Source organism: Tachysurus vachellii, chromosome 2 (assembly GCF_030014155.1).
Source record: "Tachysurus vachellii isolate PV-2020 chromosome 2, HZAU_Pvac_v1, whole genome shotgun sequence".
NCBI classification, from domain to species: domain Eukaryota; kingdom Metazoa; phylum Chordata; class Actinopteri; order Siluriformes; family Bagridae; genus Tachysurus; species Tachysurus vachellii.
In genome coordinates this window covers 36,946,271-36,965,661 of record NC_083461.1, presented here as the reverse complement: position 1 = coordinate 36,965,661, position 19,391 = coordinate 36,946,271, and the positions used below count along the sequence as shown (strand labels likewise).

The following is a 19,391-nucleotide window of genomic DNA, read 5'->3' as shown; positions in this document are numbered from 1 at the left end:
CTGCTGACGAGGAGAAACAAAGACGGGGCAAAAAAATGTATTAAAAGAATCAGAATCAGAAACAGAATCAGGTTTATTGGCCAAATGTGTTGACACACACAAGGAATTCGGTTCCAGCAGTTTGTGACTCTCAAAAGTATAGACATAAATCTGCCAGACGATGAGATACAATATAATCATCCTGTCTATATTGTATCTCATCGTCTGTATTGTATTGTATAGTGTTATTTATGTCTGTATTGTCTTGTATAGTATAGTGTTATTTATGTCTGTATTGTCTTGTATAGTATAGTGTTATTTATGTCTGTATTGTCTTGTATGGGGGGCACGGTGGCTTAGTGGTTAGCACGTTCGCCTCACACCTCCAGGGTTGGGGGTTCGATTCCCGCCTCCACCTTGTGTGTGTGGAGTTTGCATGTTCTCCCCGTGCCTCGGGGGTTTCCTCCGGGTACTCCGGTTTCCTCCCCCGGTCCAAAGACATGCATGGTAGGTTGATTGGCATCTCTGGAAAATTGTCCGTAATGTGTGATTGCGTGAGTGAATGAGAGTGTGTGTGTGCCCTGTGATGGGTTGGCACTCCGTCCAGGGTGTATCCTGCCTTGATGCCCGATGACGCCTGAGATAGGCACAGGCTCCCCGTGACCCGAGGTAGTTCGGATAAGCGGTAGAAGATGAGTGAGAGAGAGAGTGAGAGTGTCTTGTATAGTATAGTGTTATTTATGTCTGTATTGTCTTGTATAGTATAGTGTTATTTATGTCTGTATTGTCTTGTATAGTATAGTGTTATGTATGGTGGCCGGGAAGTGCAAAACAAATTAACAAATCCCAAAACAAATTAACAAGTCAGACAACCCGGAAGAGGTTGGTATAGTTTGTGAATGGAAACTTACCATCATCGGACGAGACACCTTTCATTCACCTGTATATCTTTAATGACAGGTGTCTTGTCCAATGATTGGTAAGTTTCCATTCACAAACGATACACTACCGTTTCTGGGTTGTCTGACTTGTCGTTGTGTTTTGGGATTTGTTCATTTGTTTTCGGATTTGTTGTGTTTTGGGATTTGTTAATGTGTTTTGGGATTTGTTAATGTGTTTTGGGATTTGTTAATGTGTTTTGCACTTCTCGGCTACCGTAGTAATGTCTGTATTGTCTTGTATAGTATAGTGTTATTTATGTGTGTACTGTCTTATATAGTGTTATTTATGTCTGTATTGTATAGTATAGTGTTATTTATGTCTGTATTGTATAGTATAGTGTTATTTATGTCTGTATTGTATAGTATAGTGTTATTTATGTCTGTACTTTTGAGAGTCACAAACAGCTGGAACCAAATTCCTTGTGTGTCAAAATCAACACACTTGGCCAATAAACCTGATTCTGATAACTCGTGTGTGTGTGTGTGCATTCATGTGCCAATGATTGTTTTTTATTGTTTTATTTATGACATTTATAATGATTAGCATGAGATGCAGTTTCAGGGGGTGACTATCGGATGTGCCTTCAGCGTATGACCATGTGACTGAAGTGAAATGAAACAATATGCCCTGTGCTTTATTCCACATGACTTACAGTGAGCTTTATGTTGTCTGTCCTTCGCTCATATTGGCCCGTGTGTCACCTCCCCTCGGTCAGCTCCTGTCCAAAAACAACACGCGCTCCCCCTGAATTTCGGTCAGGTTCCAAAGTCCCCTGTGTGTGTGTAAAGCTTGGACTTCAGCAGCAGAAGTTTTGTGTGTTTTCGCTGAGTTTTAGTGTGTTCAGGATGTGGTGTAGCAGAGCAGTGGTTCAGCAGGCCGCACTTGGGCTCAGAGTTGCACAACGTGCCATGGCCACGTTACCCCGTGTATACGTCTCCCGTAAAGTGCCACCGCAGGGATTGGACATCCTGCGAAAATCTGCACAGTGAGTTCTGAGTTCTGATTCCTCTCCATATCATAAGCGTATAATGTGAATTTGATTGATTGATTGAAGTCCAAGTTCTTTAAGGGGTTCTTAGTCTCCATGGCATTTTGGCAGAAGCTCCATCTCTCTTCCATGTGTTTTTCTTTATCCCAGAGTGCAGATCGAGTTGTGGGACTCAGATGACCCTGTTCCTCGACAGGAGCTGCTGAAAAAGGTTAAAGGTTGCGACGGTTTGCTCTGCGTCCTGACTGAAAAGATCGACGAGGAATTGTTGGACGCTGCAGGTCTGACGCTAAAACCCTCAGGCATTCGCGATACTCTGAGACAGAAAAGTCACCTAGTTGAAATGCGTGTTTTGTTGTACACAGGTCCGAACCTAAAGGTGGTGAGCACCATGTCGGTCGGGTTTGATCATCTTTCACTGGACGAGTTAAAGAAAAGGTCAGTGTGTCAGCATCTCTAGGAAAGAGATGATGACGATGTTTGCGTTATTTGTACGCACAGGATTCCTGTTTAATGTCGTTTAGCTACAAGGCTTTAGTGAACTTCAGTGATTGTTATACACAATGGGGTATTATAATGTCTGCTGTGTTTCTTGTGTGTGTGTTTAGGGGAATCCGTGTAGGTTACACTCCAGAAGTGTTGACTGATGCGGTGGCGGAGCTGACTGTTGCCCTTCTCCTCGCGACCTCACGCAGACTGATCGAGGCTACGCATGAAGCCAAAACGTACTCTCTCTCTCGCTTGCTTCACACACACGCACACACACACACACACACACACACACACAGTGTGTGATTCATAGACAATGAAATCTAAAAAATCACACTCAGCTTATTATAATTCAGGCTTAAATTTAATTTAAATTAATTTAATTCTTTGTCACGGATGCATAACAAACTATCTATTGTATAGAAGTATATGTTATACGTGTGATTTGCTGTATGTTCAACTTCGACCGCAGTGGTGTTGAATTCTCAATTCTGATTGGTCAGGAGTTCTCTAGAACAGTATGAGAGAAGTGCCAGTACACTTCAGTTGTTTATATTAGCGACAAACTTGAATCGCCAGTATTACCTGTGTGTGTGTGTGTGTGTGTGTGTGTGTGTGAGAAGTGGTGGCTGGGGAACGTGGAGAACTCTTTGGCTGTGTGGTTACGAGTTGGCCAACAGTACAGTGGGCATCCTTGGACTTGGCAGGATCGGTGAGTCCTGTAACGCCGGTATGCCACAAGCTAATCGTGTGGCACCAGAGCAGTGCATAAATAACAGCGAGTAATACTAGCATGCATTATTAATACAGAGTGTAACGTGTGCGTGTGTGTGTGTCAGGAGTGGCCATTGCTGAGCGTCTGAAGCCCTTTAAGGTGAAAAAATTCATTTACACAGACGTGGAGCCGAGACCGGAGCTGGCGGAGGCCATCCATGCAGAGTTCGGTAAACAGAGTCTTTAGATCTTCATCCTTAATATTCAACAAGGTTAATGAGAGGAATTTACATTTAGCCATAAAGACCTGATTCAGATCCAGGTAGTTAGAGGAAATAGAAAAAGACCAGTCCATAAATTGACACGGACTGTTTTTGTGATACTGGAATGTGTGTGTGTGTGTGTGTGTGTATTTGTGTGTGTGTGTAGTGTCCATGGACGAGTTGGCCAGACAGTCTGATTTCCTAGCCGTGTGCTGCGCTTTGACTCCAGACACTCAGGGCATCTGCAATAAGAACCTTTTTACCAAGATGAAGAACACGGCCATCCTCGTCAACACCAGCAGGTACGCAAGCAGGAAAACACTCGACTACTCGTACGTGAAGCACGATGTCTGATGACATCATCTAGCCAAGCACTGAAAAATCGGAAAAGTCTGAATTATGACGTCCTTTTAATGTTTAGTCGCTGTGTGGTTTTATGAGTTTTGCCTTTTCTGGACGTTTGTGGGCGTCGCTAAATGCTAATCAGACACGTCATGGCTAATTCCTTACTGCATGCACACAGATGAATTTCAGTTCAGTGTGTAAAAGCATTTACACACAACTTTTAACATTAAATGAGACTGTGTGTGTGTGTGTGTGTGTGTGTGTGTGTGTGTGTTGAGCAGAGGAGGTGTGGTGAACCAGGAGGATTTGTATGCAGCGTTATCTTCAGGCCAGATTGCTGGAGCTGGACTGGATGTCACCACACCGGAGCCCTTACCCACGAACCACCCGCTCTTCACACTCAAAAACTGCGGTGAGCTCCTCTGTGTGTGTGTGTGTGTGTGTGTATCATGCTGTATTAGCAAGTGTTTCAGGGCTTCAGATGATGTTTTAGATGATGACTAAGGGGATTTTTACACCTGGTCACTTCACACGTTTTCTGTGATCCGATAGCTATCCGATGGTAAAAAGACCAGGTCTAAATGCCCTCCGAAACGTTTTGGAGACGGATATAAATCCGATGGTACAAACCACTTCAGGAGGTGGTCTGGGACGCGTTTAAGATGAAACTGGACAGGTGTAAATGAATGTGGTTGTTCAAGCCACATACGTCAGCGCTATACTCCTCCCAAACGGAAGTATGTCACTCGCAGGTGACTCACGAGTCGTGTATCGCGCCAGAAACAAATAACATGGACGACACGCAGGGTTGGTTTTTTTGTAACATAACCGTCGTAACGAGTTTTTTCGTCTTCTTTTTGATTGCGTTCTGAAAACCGCACACACCAAAGCGTGTTCCATTTCAATTACCCCGGAAACGAGGTAAAATATATTAGCATTTTGGGCGGGAGCAGAAAGATCGGATTGATATCTGAATTCGCCGAGACGCATTTATGTGGCCTAATGTAAATGAAACAGTTTTAACAAATCAGACAGCTATCGGATCAGAGACAACACATGAAGTGATCAGGTGTAAAAAGGCAATATATGTTTCATGCACAGTGTGTGATCATAATCTTCCTTTGTGTGTGTTTAGTGATACTACCGCACATCGCCAGTGCCTCCTACACTACACGGAACGCCATGTCTGCGCTCGCCGCCAACAACCTGCTGGCTGGACTCCGAGGAGATCCCATGCTCAAGGAGCTTCAGCTCTAGAACCTGCTTCAGATCCCGTTTGTTAAACCTGCTGAAAGTGTTGATTTGAAATGAATAAAGTGATGATTTGGACCTGTGTTGTGAAACACGTTCAGTACTGTTAGTATGATTGGGTATAGAGAGAGTGAACTCGGCTACTGTCCTGTACGTTACAGCTCGATGGAGGAAACGGCTTCGAATTCAGTGCTACAGCATTCGGATGGATCGAGCAAAAATAGACAAAAGCCACGAGGAACACGAAGAGGAAACCAAAATGAAAGAAAGAATAAAGATGAGGCCTGGGAATAGAAAGAAACAAACGTATAAATATCTAATGAAGAAGAAGAGACAAATAAAGTGGAAAGAAAAGGAAAGAAACAAAAACCGCAAGAATGGAAAAAACGTAGGAAAGAAACAGAAAGGGGGGGAAGAGAAAACAAAAAGATAGATAGATAGATAGATAGATAGTGTAGAGAGAGAGAAAGTAGAGAGATAGACAGACAGATAGACAGATAGATAGATAGATAGATAGTGTAGAGAGAGATAGATAGATAGATAGATATATAGATAGAGAGAGATAGATATATAGAGATAGATAGATAGATAGATAGATAGATAGATAGATAGATAGATAGATAGATAGATAGATAAGGCTGGAGTGGAGCTCATCATTTGTTGTTTTAATTCAGAGCTGCATCTTATATGGGTTTCTTCAGTGAAACTTACGTGTGATGAACAGAACAGTAAGTGTACAAAAACGACATGCATCTGTCTTTTAGTGTCGCTCGCTCCTTCGCTCCTTCGCTCCGCTCCTGCGTCCGTCTCTCCTCTCACAAGCTAGCTGAGGAGGACGAGACGCCTTCAGGTGCATCAAAGCCTGTCGAAAAGAAAAACCTCAAGCAAGCAAACACCAGGAGGAAGTGAAAAGGTGAACGCTTTCCTCTCACCAGCTTATTATTAACATCTCATATTAACACTGAACATTTCTGTATTACACACCGTCACAGGGGCAGGTTCGGGGAAATAAAAACAGTTCTTTCTTTAACACGAAAACAACAAAACAAACATTTATAACATCGTCTTATCTTTTCTTATCTTCTTATCTTTTCGCGTCACTTCCGGAGAAATGATGTTAAAGCCACAAGGTTTCTGTAGAAGACATGAGGAAGAGAAATGGAGTTTAAACGTCGCTCGCGTACTTTTTCATCGGTTTAGCCCTTTGAAAACGAACAAATGCTCACATACACTGCACTGGTGCAAACATCTAGGAAGCAGAAACGATTACGGTACAGCACACGTCTCTCTGGAGGAGCGTTTAGGAGTTCAGGAATGTGTCCAGAGAGACCACGACACCACTCACGACTACAACAACAAGCATGGGTTTGTGGGTCAGGATGAGAAGAGCAACGCTGCTTGCTTTCAGGACGTCTTCTGCGTCACCGCGGTTTCACCGACGGTGCGTTTACCTTTGAGCCTTTTTTGTTCTTGCACATAATTTTTCCATCCAAACGTTTGCCATAGTAGGACGTCGTGGTGCGAGTCGTTACTATAGAAACGATATTGTATTTGCGGTGTGTTGATTTAAGCTTGTGATTCGCCCTGCAGCTGAAACTACAGTCAGAGCTGCTGTTATAGACAATTAATCAGCCCTGTAATTTAGGGACAAAAAAACAAAAATGAGGCCTGGAAGGAAAGGAGGGAGGAAGGGAGGAAGGAAGGAAATGGAAAGAAGAAGAGAAGAAAAAAATGAAAGGTGATGAAAGGCAGAAGAAGGACGAAGGAAGGGATGGAGGGACATCGTCACAGTAGATCGCACATCTATCCAGTTATCAACGCCGAGCGTGAGGTTGCCAGTTCTTCCTAAATTCATCATACATGTAAAAATCACATGGCATCTTTAATGCCATCGCTCGTGAAGGATTATTGATAACAGTAGTGTAATAGCTAATTGCGTGTGTGTCCCAGGCTACATCACACAGGTGTATTTTCAAGGCCGATTCTCCGGAGTGTGTTTAATATTCACAAATGTGTGTTGGGTCTAAAGCAGTCCGGTCGACATGGTGTTGTTCTGCCACCGGAGGCAGGTAGTTTTGGAGTGTTTGTACAGGTGGCTGGATTGGCTAAAGCGCTTGCCGCACTTCAGGCAGGCGTAAGGTTTCTCGCCCGTGTGAACCCGGATGTGCTTCTTGCAGTCTGTTAATGTCAGGAAGGTCTTACAGCAGATTTTACAGGCGTACTTGCGCGCTCCTTCCACCACCAGCACGTTATGCTCAGAGAGCGCCTTCTTACACTTGGAGAGCACGTCGGCTGAGGCGCGGGTCAACTGTGGGAGAGGATTCGAGTTGCTCCCTCGTTGACTAGAAGCGTCAAAATTAGCACCGTTTACGAGCATGGACGACGATGAGGTGGAAGAGGAAGCGGCGTCCTGCATCAAAGCAGCTGCGGCTCCAGCTTTCGGCGCGATGCGTCGATAAGGCGGAAATCTATATGCCCCGCCCCCGCAAATGTTCCTCTGAAACTCCATTGCCAGCTGCTCTGAAGAGGACGACGCGATCGAATCCAGCATGGGCTGAAGCAGAAGTGTGTCAGCGCGCATGCTGGAAAAATCCTGCGCCTCCCGACAGAGGAGGTTCTGAGACGGAGGGAGGTGCATAGAAGAAGAGGATTCGGAGCCGAACAGGAAGCGAGGGGGATCGTGGTCCAGTGTGCACTCCCCGGTGGTGGTATTTGGGACAGAGACACGGTCGAAGCTCATCGGGCTCAGGAGACCCCCTCCTCTTTCTCTCCGGCTCTCTAGACCTCCTCCTGTATCGCCCAGTCTTTCCCCTTCCATGACCGGTCCCTTGATTTCTGAGATCAGGATGTCGGAGCTGGGCTGAGGGTCACTGAAGCTGTGCTCGCTGCCTTCGGGACTCAGTTCCAGCTTCTCTCCCACGGCCTCCACCTGATCAGGCAGAACAATGATCACACACAAAACACCAAAAAACCTAGTTCCATGAAACACGACTGTTAGAGATAAAAAGGTTTAAACGTACAGAAACATTGTTGGACCTGAACACGTGACAGAAGTGAATGGACTCGTTCACATTGTACAAAACCCTTAAAAGCAAGCGCACACACGTCTTCTGCCTCGTGTTCTATTACGCGATGTACGATACTTCTCTGCCTCGGTGTACAAAAGGCACTCAGACTCAATCCTCTAGTTAGCGTGCGTGCAAACTTTTAACCAAAGCAACGTGTAAACAAACACATCGTCTGAGAAGTCTCTAAAGAAGCGCATGCCTCTTCTCACTTCCGTTTTCGATCGAGAGACACCATACTTCTGCACTGTCCTGCCGATGTGAGTGTGTGAGATTCGGCATACCTTGAAGAGCAGAGTTTGTTCCAGCACAACTTGAGGGTCAGTGTGTTTGATGATGCTTAAAGCAAAACCTCTGGTGTGTTGATGTAGTTGTTCCAGATCCCAGTGTAATGGTTTTCACTGGGGCTTAAAAAAAAAGTGTGATTGAAAATAAAAACCAAATTGTGCAGCTTTTATTTAGGTTACGTTCGTCAGCGTGACTAAAGATCTAAAGATGACTTAAACGCTACTGACTAGACGTGGTTTCCTCGCTCGGTGAATGTGGAACGTGTGACATTTCTTACTTCCTCGCTGACAGAAGCACAAACAGTGATGAGTTGTGTGATAAGACAATGCTGAGATTTGAGTTCTTCTCTGTCTGTAGGCACAAAGTTCATTACTTCTTAAAAACAGCACAAGTGAAAATAAAAGAACAAAAGGGAACATAGAGAATGAAAAAAAGAAGATGCAGAAAAAAAGCCTTTTTTCAGTGGGATTAAGTGTTTAATAAGACCAACCTCCTGAAATCAGTAAAATGGTGACGATCATGGAAACGGAGATTTAGAAATGGACTTACTTCCGTAATGTGTATTTGTCTCTAAATCCTTTGAGACAGCGGAAAACGTAAGAGGAATATCGTGTAATATTTTGTGCTTGCTTTTAAGGGTTCAGTGATCAGTTGCGGATATACACTGTGGTGGAAGATGAAGAGATGTTCGGTGTGTTACACTTAACACTTACCTGGTCACTGCCCTCAGCCTGCGACATGACATCACTGGTCTCGTCGGCACCTTCAGGCGAGCTGATTGGCTCGCTCTTTACCATCACCTGCATACGTGCTGCTTCGCCCTCACCTCCACCTTTCACTTGAACACCATCACCCTCTGGATATTCGTCCTTGTGCGGCAGCAGAAGAGGCTCCGCCCTGCTCCCTCTGCCACCGTCTGATTGGCTGGGCAGCTGCACGTCCTCATGTGCTGTTGCCCGTCTGTAGTCTTCTCTCTCGTCTCCTCCGATCACCACTACGTCCAGTTTGGAATCCTCATCGATGGTTTTGCTGCGCGAGTCTGGGGACAGAAGTTCCTCCCCTACAGCTCCTCCCTCTCCACAATCATCCACGATCCCCTGGCCTTGTGAAGGGAGGCGTTGTCTTTGTCTCGGGTTCTCTGCCTCCGACCGAATCAGAGAAAAGTTCTGCCTGCGCTTCTGCAAGCGTCGCTGTGGGGTGAAAGACTCCCGCTGGTGTAACAGTCCGCTAGCTGAAACTGCCCCTGCCCCTCGACTGGCTGCGCACCCTTCTTCCTCAGTTTCTTCGCTAAGGGCGGAGCTAACTACGCTTAACCCGAGCTGCTGCAGGAGGAACGAGCGTTGGAGGTGCGAGTTAGAGTTATTATTCAGCTGCTGTTGCTCGACACGCTGACTCCCACGCTCGCTAAGAGGTGACTTAGGCAAAGTCCGAGTGTTTAGATAATGCTTACAAGCCTTCACTACGGTATTTAAATGCAAATGAGATGCGGCCAATAACACATCCATTACATTGCTCTCTCCCAGTGTCAGCGTGGACGTGTACATCATGTCCACGAGCACCGAGAACGCCTCAGAGGTCACCACCTCTGAATCCAGACGGATTACACTCACGTTACCGTCACCCTCAGAGACACTAAACAGCGCACGGAAGTGCGTGCTGCATGCGGCCAGGACGGCGCGGTGAGCTTTAAAATGCCGGCTGCCCACCACAATCACACAATCGCACAGCTGCCCGTGGACACGCTGGTAGTTCAGCTGCTGGAAGATCTGCTCAAAGTGTCCTGGGAAGTCCATGATCTGTGGAAGACAAAAGACAGATTATGTTCAGATATAATCAGAATTTTATGCAGTTTAATTTTTAAAAAATTAGGAACGAATCAGGAACAGTTCCCGATCGGTTACACCGGTATTTCAGAGTCCACCAAATTTTAGAAAATTATAAAATAATGGCTTCTGGTGTCAGAATATAATACCATTAAGGCATAAATCACTTCCATGGAAAATAAAATCAGCCATGGAAGTGATCCCTGTGACCGTTAACACCTTAACACTTTTAGGATTTAGCTCCTTCTGAATAAACTCATCTGTGTAAAGATTTAAGACAGAAGACATTCATGCTTGCTAAGTCTAAATTAGCAGAAAAAAATATTATTGACTCCTATTTTATATTTCAAGTCAAACTATCAATGTTCAAGCAATATTTATATATTATAATATATATAAATACACATTATATACATATACATTAAATATAATATACATATATTAAATATTATATATATATATATATATATATATATATATATATATATATATATATATATATATATATATATATATTTTCCTCAGGTTTTTATATTTTTTTTCCTGAGGTAAAATTAGCACGCTGGCTAACTACTGACTAGCCGACAGCAGGTTACCTAGCAACCTGTGCTACAACATGAGCTAGTTAAGTTAGCTAGCTAACCGACCTGTCCTACACAGCTAGCCTAGCTAAAATGCATGTGTTATGTTCCTTATTTATACAAAATCTAGCTCTGAAGCAAAGCATTTTTACCTTATTTTGTTTACCCCACAACAACCAGGTCGGTGTAGCTAGCTAGTTAGCCGACATTAGTTAGTCTGCCATCTAATGAACTTGTCGGATCATCAGTCAGTACAAAAAACCCCCAAACCAGCCGATAATATTAACAAATAAATGCTTTTGAATAATTTATGTCATGCCGATTTAACAGACAACGATATCCCATCGCGCGCTAACAGTTAGCCAGGTAGCTACCAGCCGTTTATCGTTTTAGCTTATAAATCGACTCTTTGAATCGGATCTTATGAATGAGCCGACTCACAGATTTAAAGAACCTTTCTGTTTAAATTGAATAATCAATTTACGGATTTACGGGACATTTACTTTCAATTTACTTTCTATTTACGGATTTACAGGACATTTAATCACACAGGCAGAAAAGGACAGGCGTATTCATGAATTACAAGTTAAGTGCGCATCATTTTAAATGTATTCAATGAATATATATATATATATATAGATATAGTGCAACGTATATTGTTATTGTGTTAATCAAAAGGTAAGGGTAAGATTTTTTTGAACAAAGAAGACAGGCAAATTATGACAGGCGAAAGAGTCGGCTCTTTTTGGTGAGCCGAGCTGATTGTTATGATTCATTGTTGTGATTCAATCGTAGTCATTCGATTCTTGTGCTAGATGCATCATACGCTCACCTGTAATCCCCCCTGTTAACCAGTCATTGTTGGAAGAAGGTCTGGTAACAATGACTGGTTAACAGGGAGGATTACAGGTGAGCGTATGATGCATCTAGCACAAGAATCGAATGACTACGATTGAATCATTGAATCAATGATTATACCAGTATACCAGTTAGATATACAGTAGGTAGAAAAGCTCAGATGATGATCTATGCGTTCTTAATGTATGATCTAATTTTTGTTTATTAACACCAATAATCTTGGCTCTACAAATGACCAGGTCTTCCACCTAATTTACCTCAGCAGTTTGGGTTTGGATGTTGACCCAGCATGCTTGATTGGGCTATTAACCCAGGCTGGGTAGGAAATTTACTGTAACTTACTCCCCATGTGCACAGAGACAAAAACTATGCAAAATGGGTATATTTATTACCACAAGTAATGACAAGTTCAACATCTTACAGGCACATTGACTGATTTCCAGAAAGAAAAGCAGTAAATTTATGTTAAAAAAAATAAACACTTTTAAAAGTCGACTTATAGAGAAACAGACGAAAGAAGACAGATGATGCACATGATGTCTGATGGCAGGAGCTTTAATATTTCTCTGCAGACCCAACGCTAATTTCCGAGCAGAAATGAAGCATACATGACGGTATTTTCGTTTTTTGTTTTTTTTTTGGGGGACGGACGACAACACTTCTAAAATCAGATCTAACAGCAGCAAAAAGTCCTTATTTTACTTCTTAAAACCAAAGATGTGGGAAAATACAGTCTCTGTCTGTCATATTTACCGCATGATCTGGATAAAAAAAAAGAAAAAAAAAGAAAAAAAAAGGGTGGTGGCAATAATACGTCGATCAGTTAAAAATATATATCAGCTATGTGCCATCATTTTTATTTAAAAAAACAATTTGTGAATTTTAAACTAAAAAAAAAAAAAAAAAAAAAAAAAAAAGGGAATTTATCTGGGAGGAAACCCACGGTGAGGTGCCCCACGCCCCCTGAACCCTCCTCGCTCCCCACGAAAGTTGGGTCGGTTCCGGTCACGGCCACGTTCACCCCGGCCCCCTGCCACCCCGCCTCGACCCCCTCTTGGAGCCCCCCTGCACCCCTCGGGCTTTGGGGGCGGAGATTTGGGGCGGAGCCTTTCAATGTCCTCTGTGCAGCCGGAAAGGTGGGAGTTGGAGAAGTGGGAGGAGTAGGCTTCGGCGTTGAAGTTGCTGTTGGTCAGCGTGGGTCCGACGGTTAACCAGCCTGGAAATCAGGACACACACAAGCGCACACACACAGAGGAAATAAAACATCAAATGTGTGCTTTAACTCTCTACATTTGAATATATTGTCTTCTGGTAAAGTAGGTTCCTGACTTTTGTATACTAACTGCTTAACTCACTTTGTTCTAGAATAGTGTAATTAAATTTTGTTATATTCTATACCATCGTTGATTTTATGGTGTTGGTCTTTGTTGTTCTCTCAGCTGATTAATCAGGAGTAGTTTCAGTTCCCTTAAGGTGTGAATTGTGGGCAGGGCTTACTCATTTAAATTGAAGGTTTGTAAGTATCTCTCTCTCTCACATTGTAACATAAGTGTCTAGTACTATTTTGATATATTCTACCATACCTTAATTCTCACTCTTGGTTGACTGCAAATATGTGCCTAAAACCCATCTCTGTAGTCAATTCCTACTGTCGCAGACGCTCTCGTCTACAGAGCAGAGGTCACAATCCCAGTAACCTCATCTACCCTCCTCTGTTGTGTACGTCTCAAACAGTGGTGGTAGGTGGGCTCTGGAATTGCCAGTCTACTGTAAAGAAAGCTGGTCATAGCATCCATAGCATCTGGTCAGGTACCAACTACTTTCAAGAGAGCAAGGGTTATTCCCATCCTAAAGAAACCCGCTCCGGATCCATCAGACATCAGTAACTACAGATACGGTATCACTTCTTTCATTTCTTTCAAAAATTCTTGAACGCATTGTCTATAATCAACTGTCTGTCTATCTCTCACAGAACAACCTCCAAGACCCCAACAGTCTGGCTTTAAAGCAGCTCATTCCACAGAGACAGCCCTTTTGGATGTCTCTGAGAAACTACATGCTGCTAGATCAGCCAAACTGTCATCCGTCCTTAACCTCCTTGACCTTTCAACCACAAGACTCTCTTATCCACCCTCAGGAGTCTTGGGATTTGCGGATCAGCTTGGGAATGGTTCGCTTCCTACCTGGAAGGACGCTCATTTCAGGTAACATGGAAGGGAGTGACATCTGCTCCACGCAGACTATCCACTGGTGTCCCACAGGGCTCAGTACTTGGTCCTCTTCTTTTCTCCCTGTATACTCACTCTCTTGGTGAAGTTATTTCCTCACATGGGTTCTCTTACCACTGCTATGCTGATGATACACAACTTCTCTTCTCTTTCCCACCCTCAGATGCCACAGCTTCTGATCGGATCTCAGCATGTCTGGCAGAAATTTCATCATGGATGACTGCTCATCAGTTAAAGCTCAATCCTAACAAAACTGAACTGCTGTTCATCCCAGGTGATTCATCCCCAGGTCATGATCTTGCTATATCCTTGCACAACGATCTGATCTCCCCTTCAGCCACAGCTCGCAACCTTGGGGTAACCATGGACAATCAACTGTCCTTTTCCTCTCATGTTGCTAATGTGACACGCTCATGTCGGTTTCTTCTCTACAATATTAGAAGGATTCGGCCATTTTTGTCCACACAGGCTGCTCAGGTACTTGTTCAGTCTCTTGTCATTTCTAGACTGGATTACTGCAACGCACTGCTAGCAGGTCTACTTATGAACGCAATCTGTCCTCTGCAAATGATCCAAAATGTAGCTGCACGGCTTGTTTTCAACCTGCCAAAGTTCTCCACACCACCCCGCTGCTGCGATCCCTCCACTGGCTTCTGGTAGCTGTAGGCATCAGATTCAAAACACTGATGCTGGCCTACAAAGCCAAAAATGGACCAGCTCCCTCTTACCACAAAGCCCTCATCACTCCTCGCACTGCACCCCGTACCCCACACCCTCCGATCTACCAGCACTGCTCGACTGGTCCCACCATCTCTCAGGGTAAGAGGTAAGTTTACTACAAGACTCTTCTCTGTACTGGCACCAAGGTGGTGGAATGAACTTCCCCTAGAGGTCCGGACAGCTGGGTCACTGGATATTTTCAAGCGGCGGTTGAAGACCTACTTATTCAGGAAACACTTCAACTAGCATTTCTTTCCTTATCTTTTGCATTTAAAAAAAAAAAAAAAAAAAAAAAAAAAAAAAAAAAAGACACTTTTTCATTGTAACTCTGAACAAATGTTTTAAACTCATGGTATCTTAAGTATGTAACCTAGTGAGCCAGCATTAATGTATTCAATGTTAGAGATTTAAGCACTTATGTACGTCGCTCTGGATAAGGGCGTCTGCCAAATGCTGTAAATGTAATGTCATTAAACATGGGAGAAATTCTGACAACAGTTTGAACAGAAAAAAACTGTGCATGTGTGTGTGTGTGAGTTTGTTAAACCTGGCCTGATGGTACTGTCTCTGCCGAACAGATGAAGGCGTCTGAGTCCAAGGCAGAAGTGCTCGATGATGTGAAAAATCTCCACAGGCTTCTCGATGTTGCCCATCTCCGGCTCCTCTGTGATGATCAGATCAATGTCCACGTTGGCGTGGATGAAGTCACCGTCGGTGCTGCGCCGCACCGTGCCTTTAATACCCATCAGGCAGTGCTCCTGAAACACACACAAACGCATACTGGGAGATGAGGGAGCTCATAGGAGAACGGTCAGACTGATTTTAGCAGAAAAGAACTCAAACACTCGTGGAACACACACTTTATTGACCACTGAAGAATTTCACTATCCAACCATGCACGTTTGAAAAAGCAAACACGTTTCCTCTCCCTCACCTTTGTCCTCTGGAACACTGCTTTGGGGTCCAGAGTTTTGGTCTTTCCCGGGTTGTTCTTGTTGGTCTTGATCCAGCAGATGTCCTCGCATCTCCTGAACCCCCATTTCCTCAAACACTGTGGAACAACCAGGTTGATTAATCTCTACTATCTAGTAAATCTGAAAAATAAAAATAACAGAAGTCTAAAATAACATTCCAAAATGGCATCTTACCATCCTGCCGAGATCGAGTCCTTCTCCTGAGCCGCACCAGAGAAAGACGAAAGAACGCAGAGCCGAAATCTCGTCGATCTCCAGCTTCATGATCTATGACAGACAGATAAAAACTGAGTGATGCTGTAGTGTGCTCGTCTGAAGCTCCTGATTGCAGCTTGGACGTCACTCACGTCATCCCAGGTCCAGAAGCGTTCGCTGGCGATGATGCCGGACTCTCTGTAATACTCTTCTAAAGGAGGTTCCAGCAGGATCACGTCAAATTTACACTTCAGGTCCCGCAGGTCAAAGTTCTCCGGATCAGCCTGCAGGTACCTGACAACATACCAACACACACCCAAAATATACGATATTAGTTAGTGAGTAACCTTTATTTAACCAAGATGACCTGTCTGAGAAGGCAGGCAGCAAAAAGGAATGAATATACAATCAAATCTCGCAGAAATAACTTCCAACATGGCCAGAAAACGAGTTTTCGTTATCTGACGATGGATCTCGTGTTATTTTTATATATCTCACATGGGTGGTGTGTTTGTAGTAGAGATGAGCTCGTCTTTGAGCCGGATGAGCTCTCGAAGTTTGGGGTACTCCTCGAATCGGTCAGCCAATCCTGCAACACGAAAAAGCAAAATAAATAAATAAATAAATTTTTAAATAATAATAAAAAAATAATAATAAAAAAAAAAACACAAAGGGGTCACGGTGGCTTAGTGGTTGGCACGTTCGCCTCACACCTCCAGGGTTGGGGATTCGATTCCCGCCTCCACCTTGTGTGTGTGGAGTTTGCATGTTCTCCCCGTGCCTCGGGGGGTTTCCTCCGGGTACTCCGGTTTCCTCCCCCGGTCCAAAGACATGCATGGTAGGTTGATTGGCATCTCTGGGAAATTGTCCGTAGTGTGTGATTGCATGAGTGAATGAGAGTGTGTGTGTGTGTGTGCCATGTGATGGGTTGGCACTCCGTCCAGGGTGTATCCTGCCTTGATGCCCGATGACGCCTGAGATGTGGCGCAGGCACAGGCTCCCCGTGACCCGAGGTAGTTCGGATAAGCGGTAGAAAATGAACGAATGAATGAATAAAAAAAAAAACCACAACCTGTTACGTTTCTTAAAAAAAAATACAAATAAATGTGCCTAATTATCTTGCACACCATCACCAAGTTTCTTTGTGTTCTAATTCTCTCTCTGTTAAGCAGTAACAGCAGAAGACACTCACCCACGTCTCTGATGAAGTTCTGTGGTCGGTGGCCCGTGTCCACAAAATGCTGGCAGTAATCGTTATGAGGGTTCAGACTCTGTGTCCCCTAATCCGTTTCAAGAAATAAAGACAAGAATTAGAGCTGCTTGGGAGAGAAAGAGAGAGAAATCTACTCCTCCGTCTACAATTTTTTTTTTACACAAGAACCAGTAGACAAGAAATAGTCAGATATGAAAGTTATGTCTAATAACACGGGATACTAAAATATTGATTCACGGTGAGTATAATTTTAACCCTACCTTCAGAAATGTGCTGGAGTCCTTGTAGACCTCTTCAAATGGGTTGCTGTCCTCCTGCTGTTGAGGCTCCGCGTCCTCCTGTAACACAACCGCGAAACAGCCGTTACCATGGTGTTCTCAATCGCGCACACTTTCACCTGGTCTCAGATCAGTAAGACTCACCCTCTGCTCCTCGACATCTTCGTCTGCGTCCTCTCCCTCGTTCGGGCATTTCCTCTTGGAGCCGGATGCCGCCGTGTCGAACGACGACCTGCGGAGACGCGAAGCCGAAAGTATAAGTTCATAATGTATCGAAACGGCTGCTCAGATTTGGCTTCTAATGCTTTATTGTTTCTATAGCAACAGCATACCTGAAAAGGGACCTACATAACTTAAGACTACTAAACAAATTTGATTTCATGCACCTGCACGTCTCTCTGGTCTCCTCGATCTCTTTTTGCTCCTGTTTGCTGTTGAGAATGGCGCCGATAGCGTCCGCACTTTCTGCTCCCAGCTGCACAAAAAGTAAAACATAATAATAAAAAAAAATCAATTAAGCTTCATTTCACTGTGTGTAGGACTACTGCATGTCTCCCTGTTATCACTAGGGGTATCTTGGCTCTCTTCTCATTCCACTTTTATCAACTTGAATTTCTACTTAAATCTCTATTTTGCGTCTCACCCTTCCTCCTACGGGTAATACGGCCTGTTTATCGTAGCTTTGTGCTGTATCTGCTGCTATAATCATTAAGACTGGCCTTTAAGCACAAGACTCTCAGGATGTCTTTCTGATAAGGGCTGTTAAAAAAAACTGCTAGACAAATAACAGTATTATATAGTAGGTACTATGCAGTTCATACAGTTTGGGGTACATGTAGTTACTAAATTTGTGTTGTTGTTTTTTTACATGGTAGATCATGTAAACATCCATCAACCATATTCATGTGAAACCTAGTAGCTAAGAAAGAACGATTACATATCATTAATCTGAAACATCAGATGTGCTTTAGATTAAAGATAGAGATGGACAAATTTGCTCCCAACTACTAGTTTACTTGAACAATATTAATAATCTGAGGTTGATTTACTCTTTAATGTTCCAAACATCTATAATAATATCTTATTAACACTACAGAAATCTTATGAATTTCTTAATAGAATAGTTACATCACTATTTCACCAAGTAAACACTCAGTAAACAATGTAAACACACAATAAACACAATACAAACAAGTAAACACGATGTAAACACAATGCAAACAGGTAAACACACAGTAAACAATGTAAACAAGTAAACACACAGTAAACACACAGGAAACAAAGTAAACACAAAGTAAACACAAAAAACACACAATAAACCCAAAGTAAACAAAGTAAACACACAGTAAACACAAAATAAACACACAATAAACCCAAAGTAAACAATGTAAACGCAATGTAAACAAAGTAAACACACAGTAAACCCAAAGTAAACGCAATGTAAACAAAGTAAACACACAGTAAACACAATGTGTGTGTCTTGTGCAGGGTGCGTCTTGGTTATTGTGCGTCGTGTATTTTAGATTATTGCTGGAAACACTCACTCATTCATCTTCTACCGCTTATCCGAACTATCTCGGGTCACAGGGCGCCTGTGCCTATCTCAGGCGTCATCGGGCATCAAGGCAGGATACACCCTGGACGGAGTGCCAACCCATCGCAGGGCACACACACACACAATCACACACTATGGACAATTTCCCAGAGATGCCAATCAACCTACCATGCATGTCTTTGGACCGGGGGAGGAAACCGGAGTACCCGGAGGAAACCCCTGAGGCACGGGGGGGAACATGCAAACTCCACACACACAAGGTGGAGGCGGGAATCGAACCCCCAACCCTGGAGGTGTGAGGCGAACGTGCTAACCACTAAGCCACCGTGCACCTTTGCTGGAAACAGAGTAAAGGAAATCTCCGGTATCTCTTTATAAACACCGCGTGTCGAACATTCAGCTCTGTGGTTTAGCTAAACGGCTAACAATACTGCTAACAATAACTAGCCGGTAGTCGTTTATTTTAAATCTTCACCTGTTGTGCAAGAAGCTGTCGTCTTAGCTTCTGTCTCTCACGGATTTCCTGCAGCCGACTGTCCATTTCGTGGGTTTAGTGCAGAAAAAAACGGTTTATATCGCCAGAAAAATGTAAAAACAAGCCCATTCAAAACCAACAGGCATCGGTCGCATGTGATCTGCGTC

General features: G+C 43.6%; 3 protein-coding genes across 3 annotated transcripts; 1 reads left to right on the top strand and 2 right to left on the bottom strand.

Annotated features, from left to right (window-relative positions):
* Positions 1 to 1,724: 1,724 nt before the first annotated feature.
* Positions 1,725 to 5,049, top strand: grhprb (glyoxylate reductase/hydroxypyruvate reductase b). Its single transcript, XM_060864555.1, has 9 exons — positions 1,725 to 1,906; positions 2,060 to 2,190; positions 2,275 to 2,347; positions 2,518 to 2,634; positions 3,022 to 3,110; positions 3,238 to 3,342; positions 3,542 to 3,677; positions 4,002 to 4,132; positions 4,856 to 5,049. The coding sequence occupies exons 1-9, from the start codon at positions 1,767 to 1,769 to the stop codon at positions 4,975 to 4,977; spliced, it is 1,044 nt and encodes a 347-aa protein (XP_060720538.1). The 5' UTR covers positions 1,725 to 1,766; the 3' UTR covers positions 4,978 to 5,049.
* Positions 5,050 to 5,873: 824 nt separating this feature from the next.
* LOC132841909 (zinc finger and BTB domain-containing protein 5) lies at positions 5,874 to 11,124 on the bottom strand. The gene is made up of 3 exons (XM_060864553.1): positions 10,881 to 11,124; positions 9,038 to 10,120; positions 5,874 to 7,900 (listed from the first exon to the last, which is right to left on the bottom strand). Exons 2-3 carry the CDS (start codon positions 10,115 to 10,117, stop codon positions 6,995 to 6,997), a joined length of 1,986 nt encoding a protein of 661 aa, XP_060720536.1. The 5' UTR covers positions 10,118 to 10,120; positions 10,881 to 11,124; the 3' UTR covers positions 5,874 to 6,994.
* An 829-nt stretch (positions 11,125 to 11,953) lies between these two features.
* mettl14 (methyltransferase 14, N6-adenosine-methyltransferase subunit) lies at positions 11,954 to 19,386 on the bottom strand. The gene is made up of 11 exons (XM_060864545.1): positions 19,225 to 19,386; positions 17,581 to 17,669; positions 17,339 to 17,426; positions 17,177 to 17,254; positions 16,896 to 16,983; positions 16,202 to 16,292; positions 15,856 to 15,997; positions 15,683 to 15,775; positions 15,469 to 15,585; positions 15,082 to 15,292; positions 11,954 to 12,802 (listed from the first exon to the last, which is right to left on the bottom strand). Exons 1-11 carry the CDS (start codon positions 19,288 to 19,290, stop codon positions 12,510 to 12,512), a joined length of 1,356 nt encoding a protein of 451 aa, XP_060720528.1. The 5' UTR covers positions 19,291 to 19,386; the 3' UTR covers positions 11,954 to 12,509.
* Between the last annotated feature and the right edge of the window lie 5 nt (positions 19,387 to 19,391).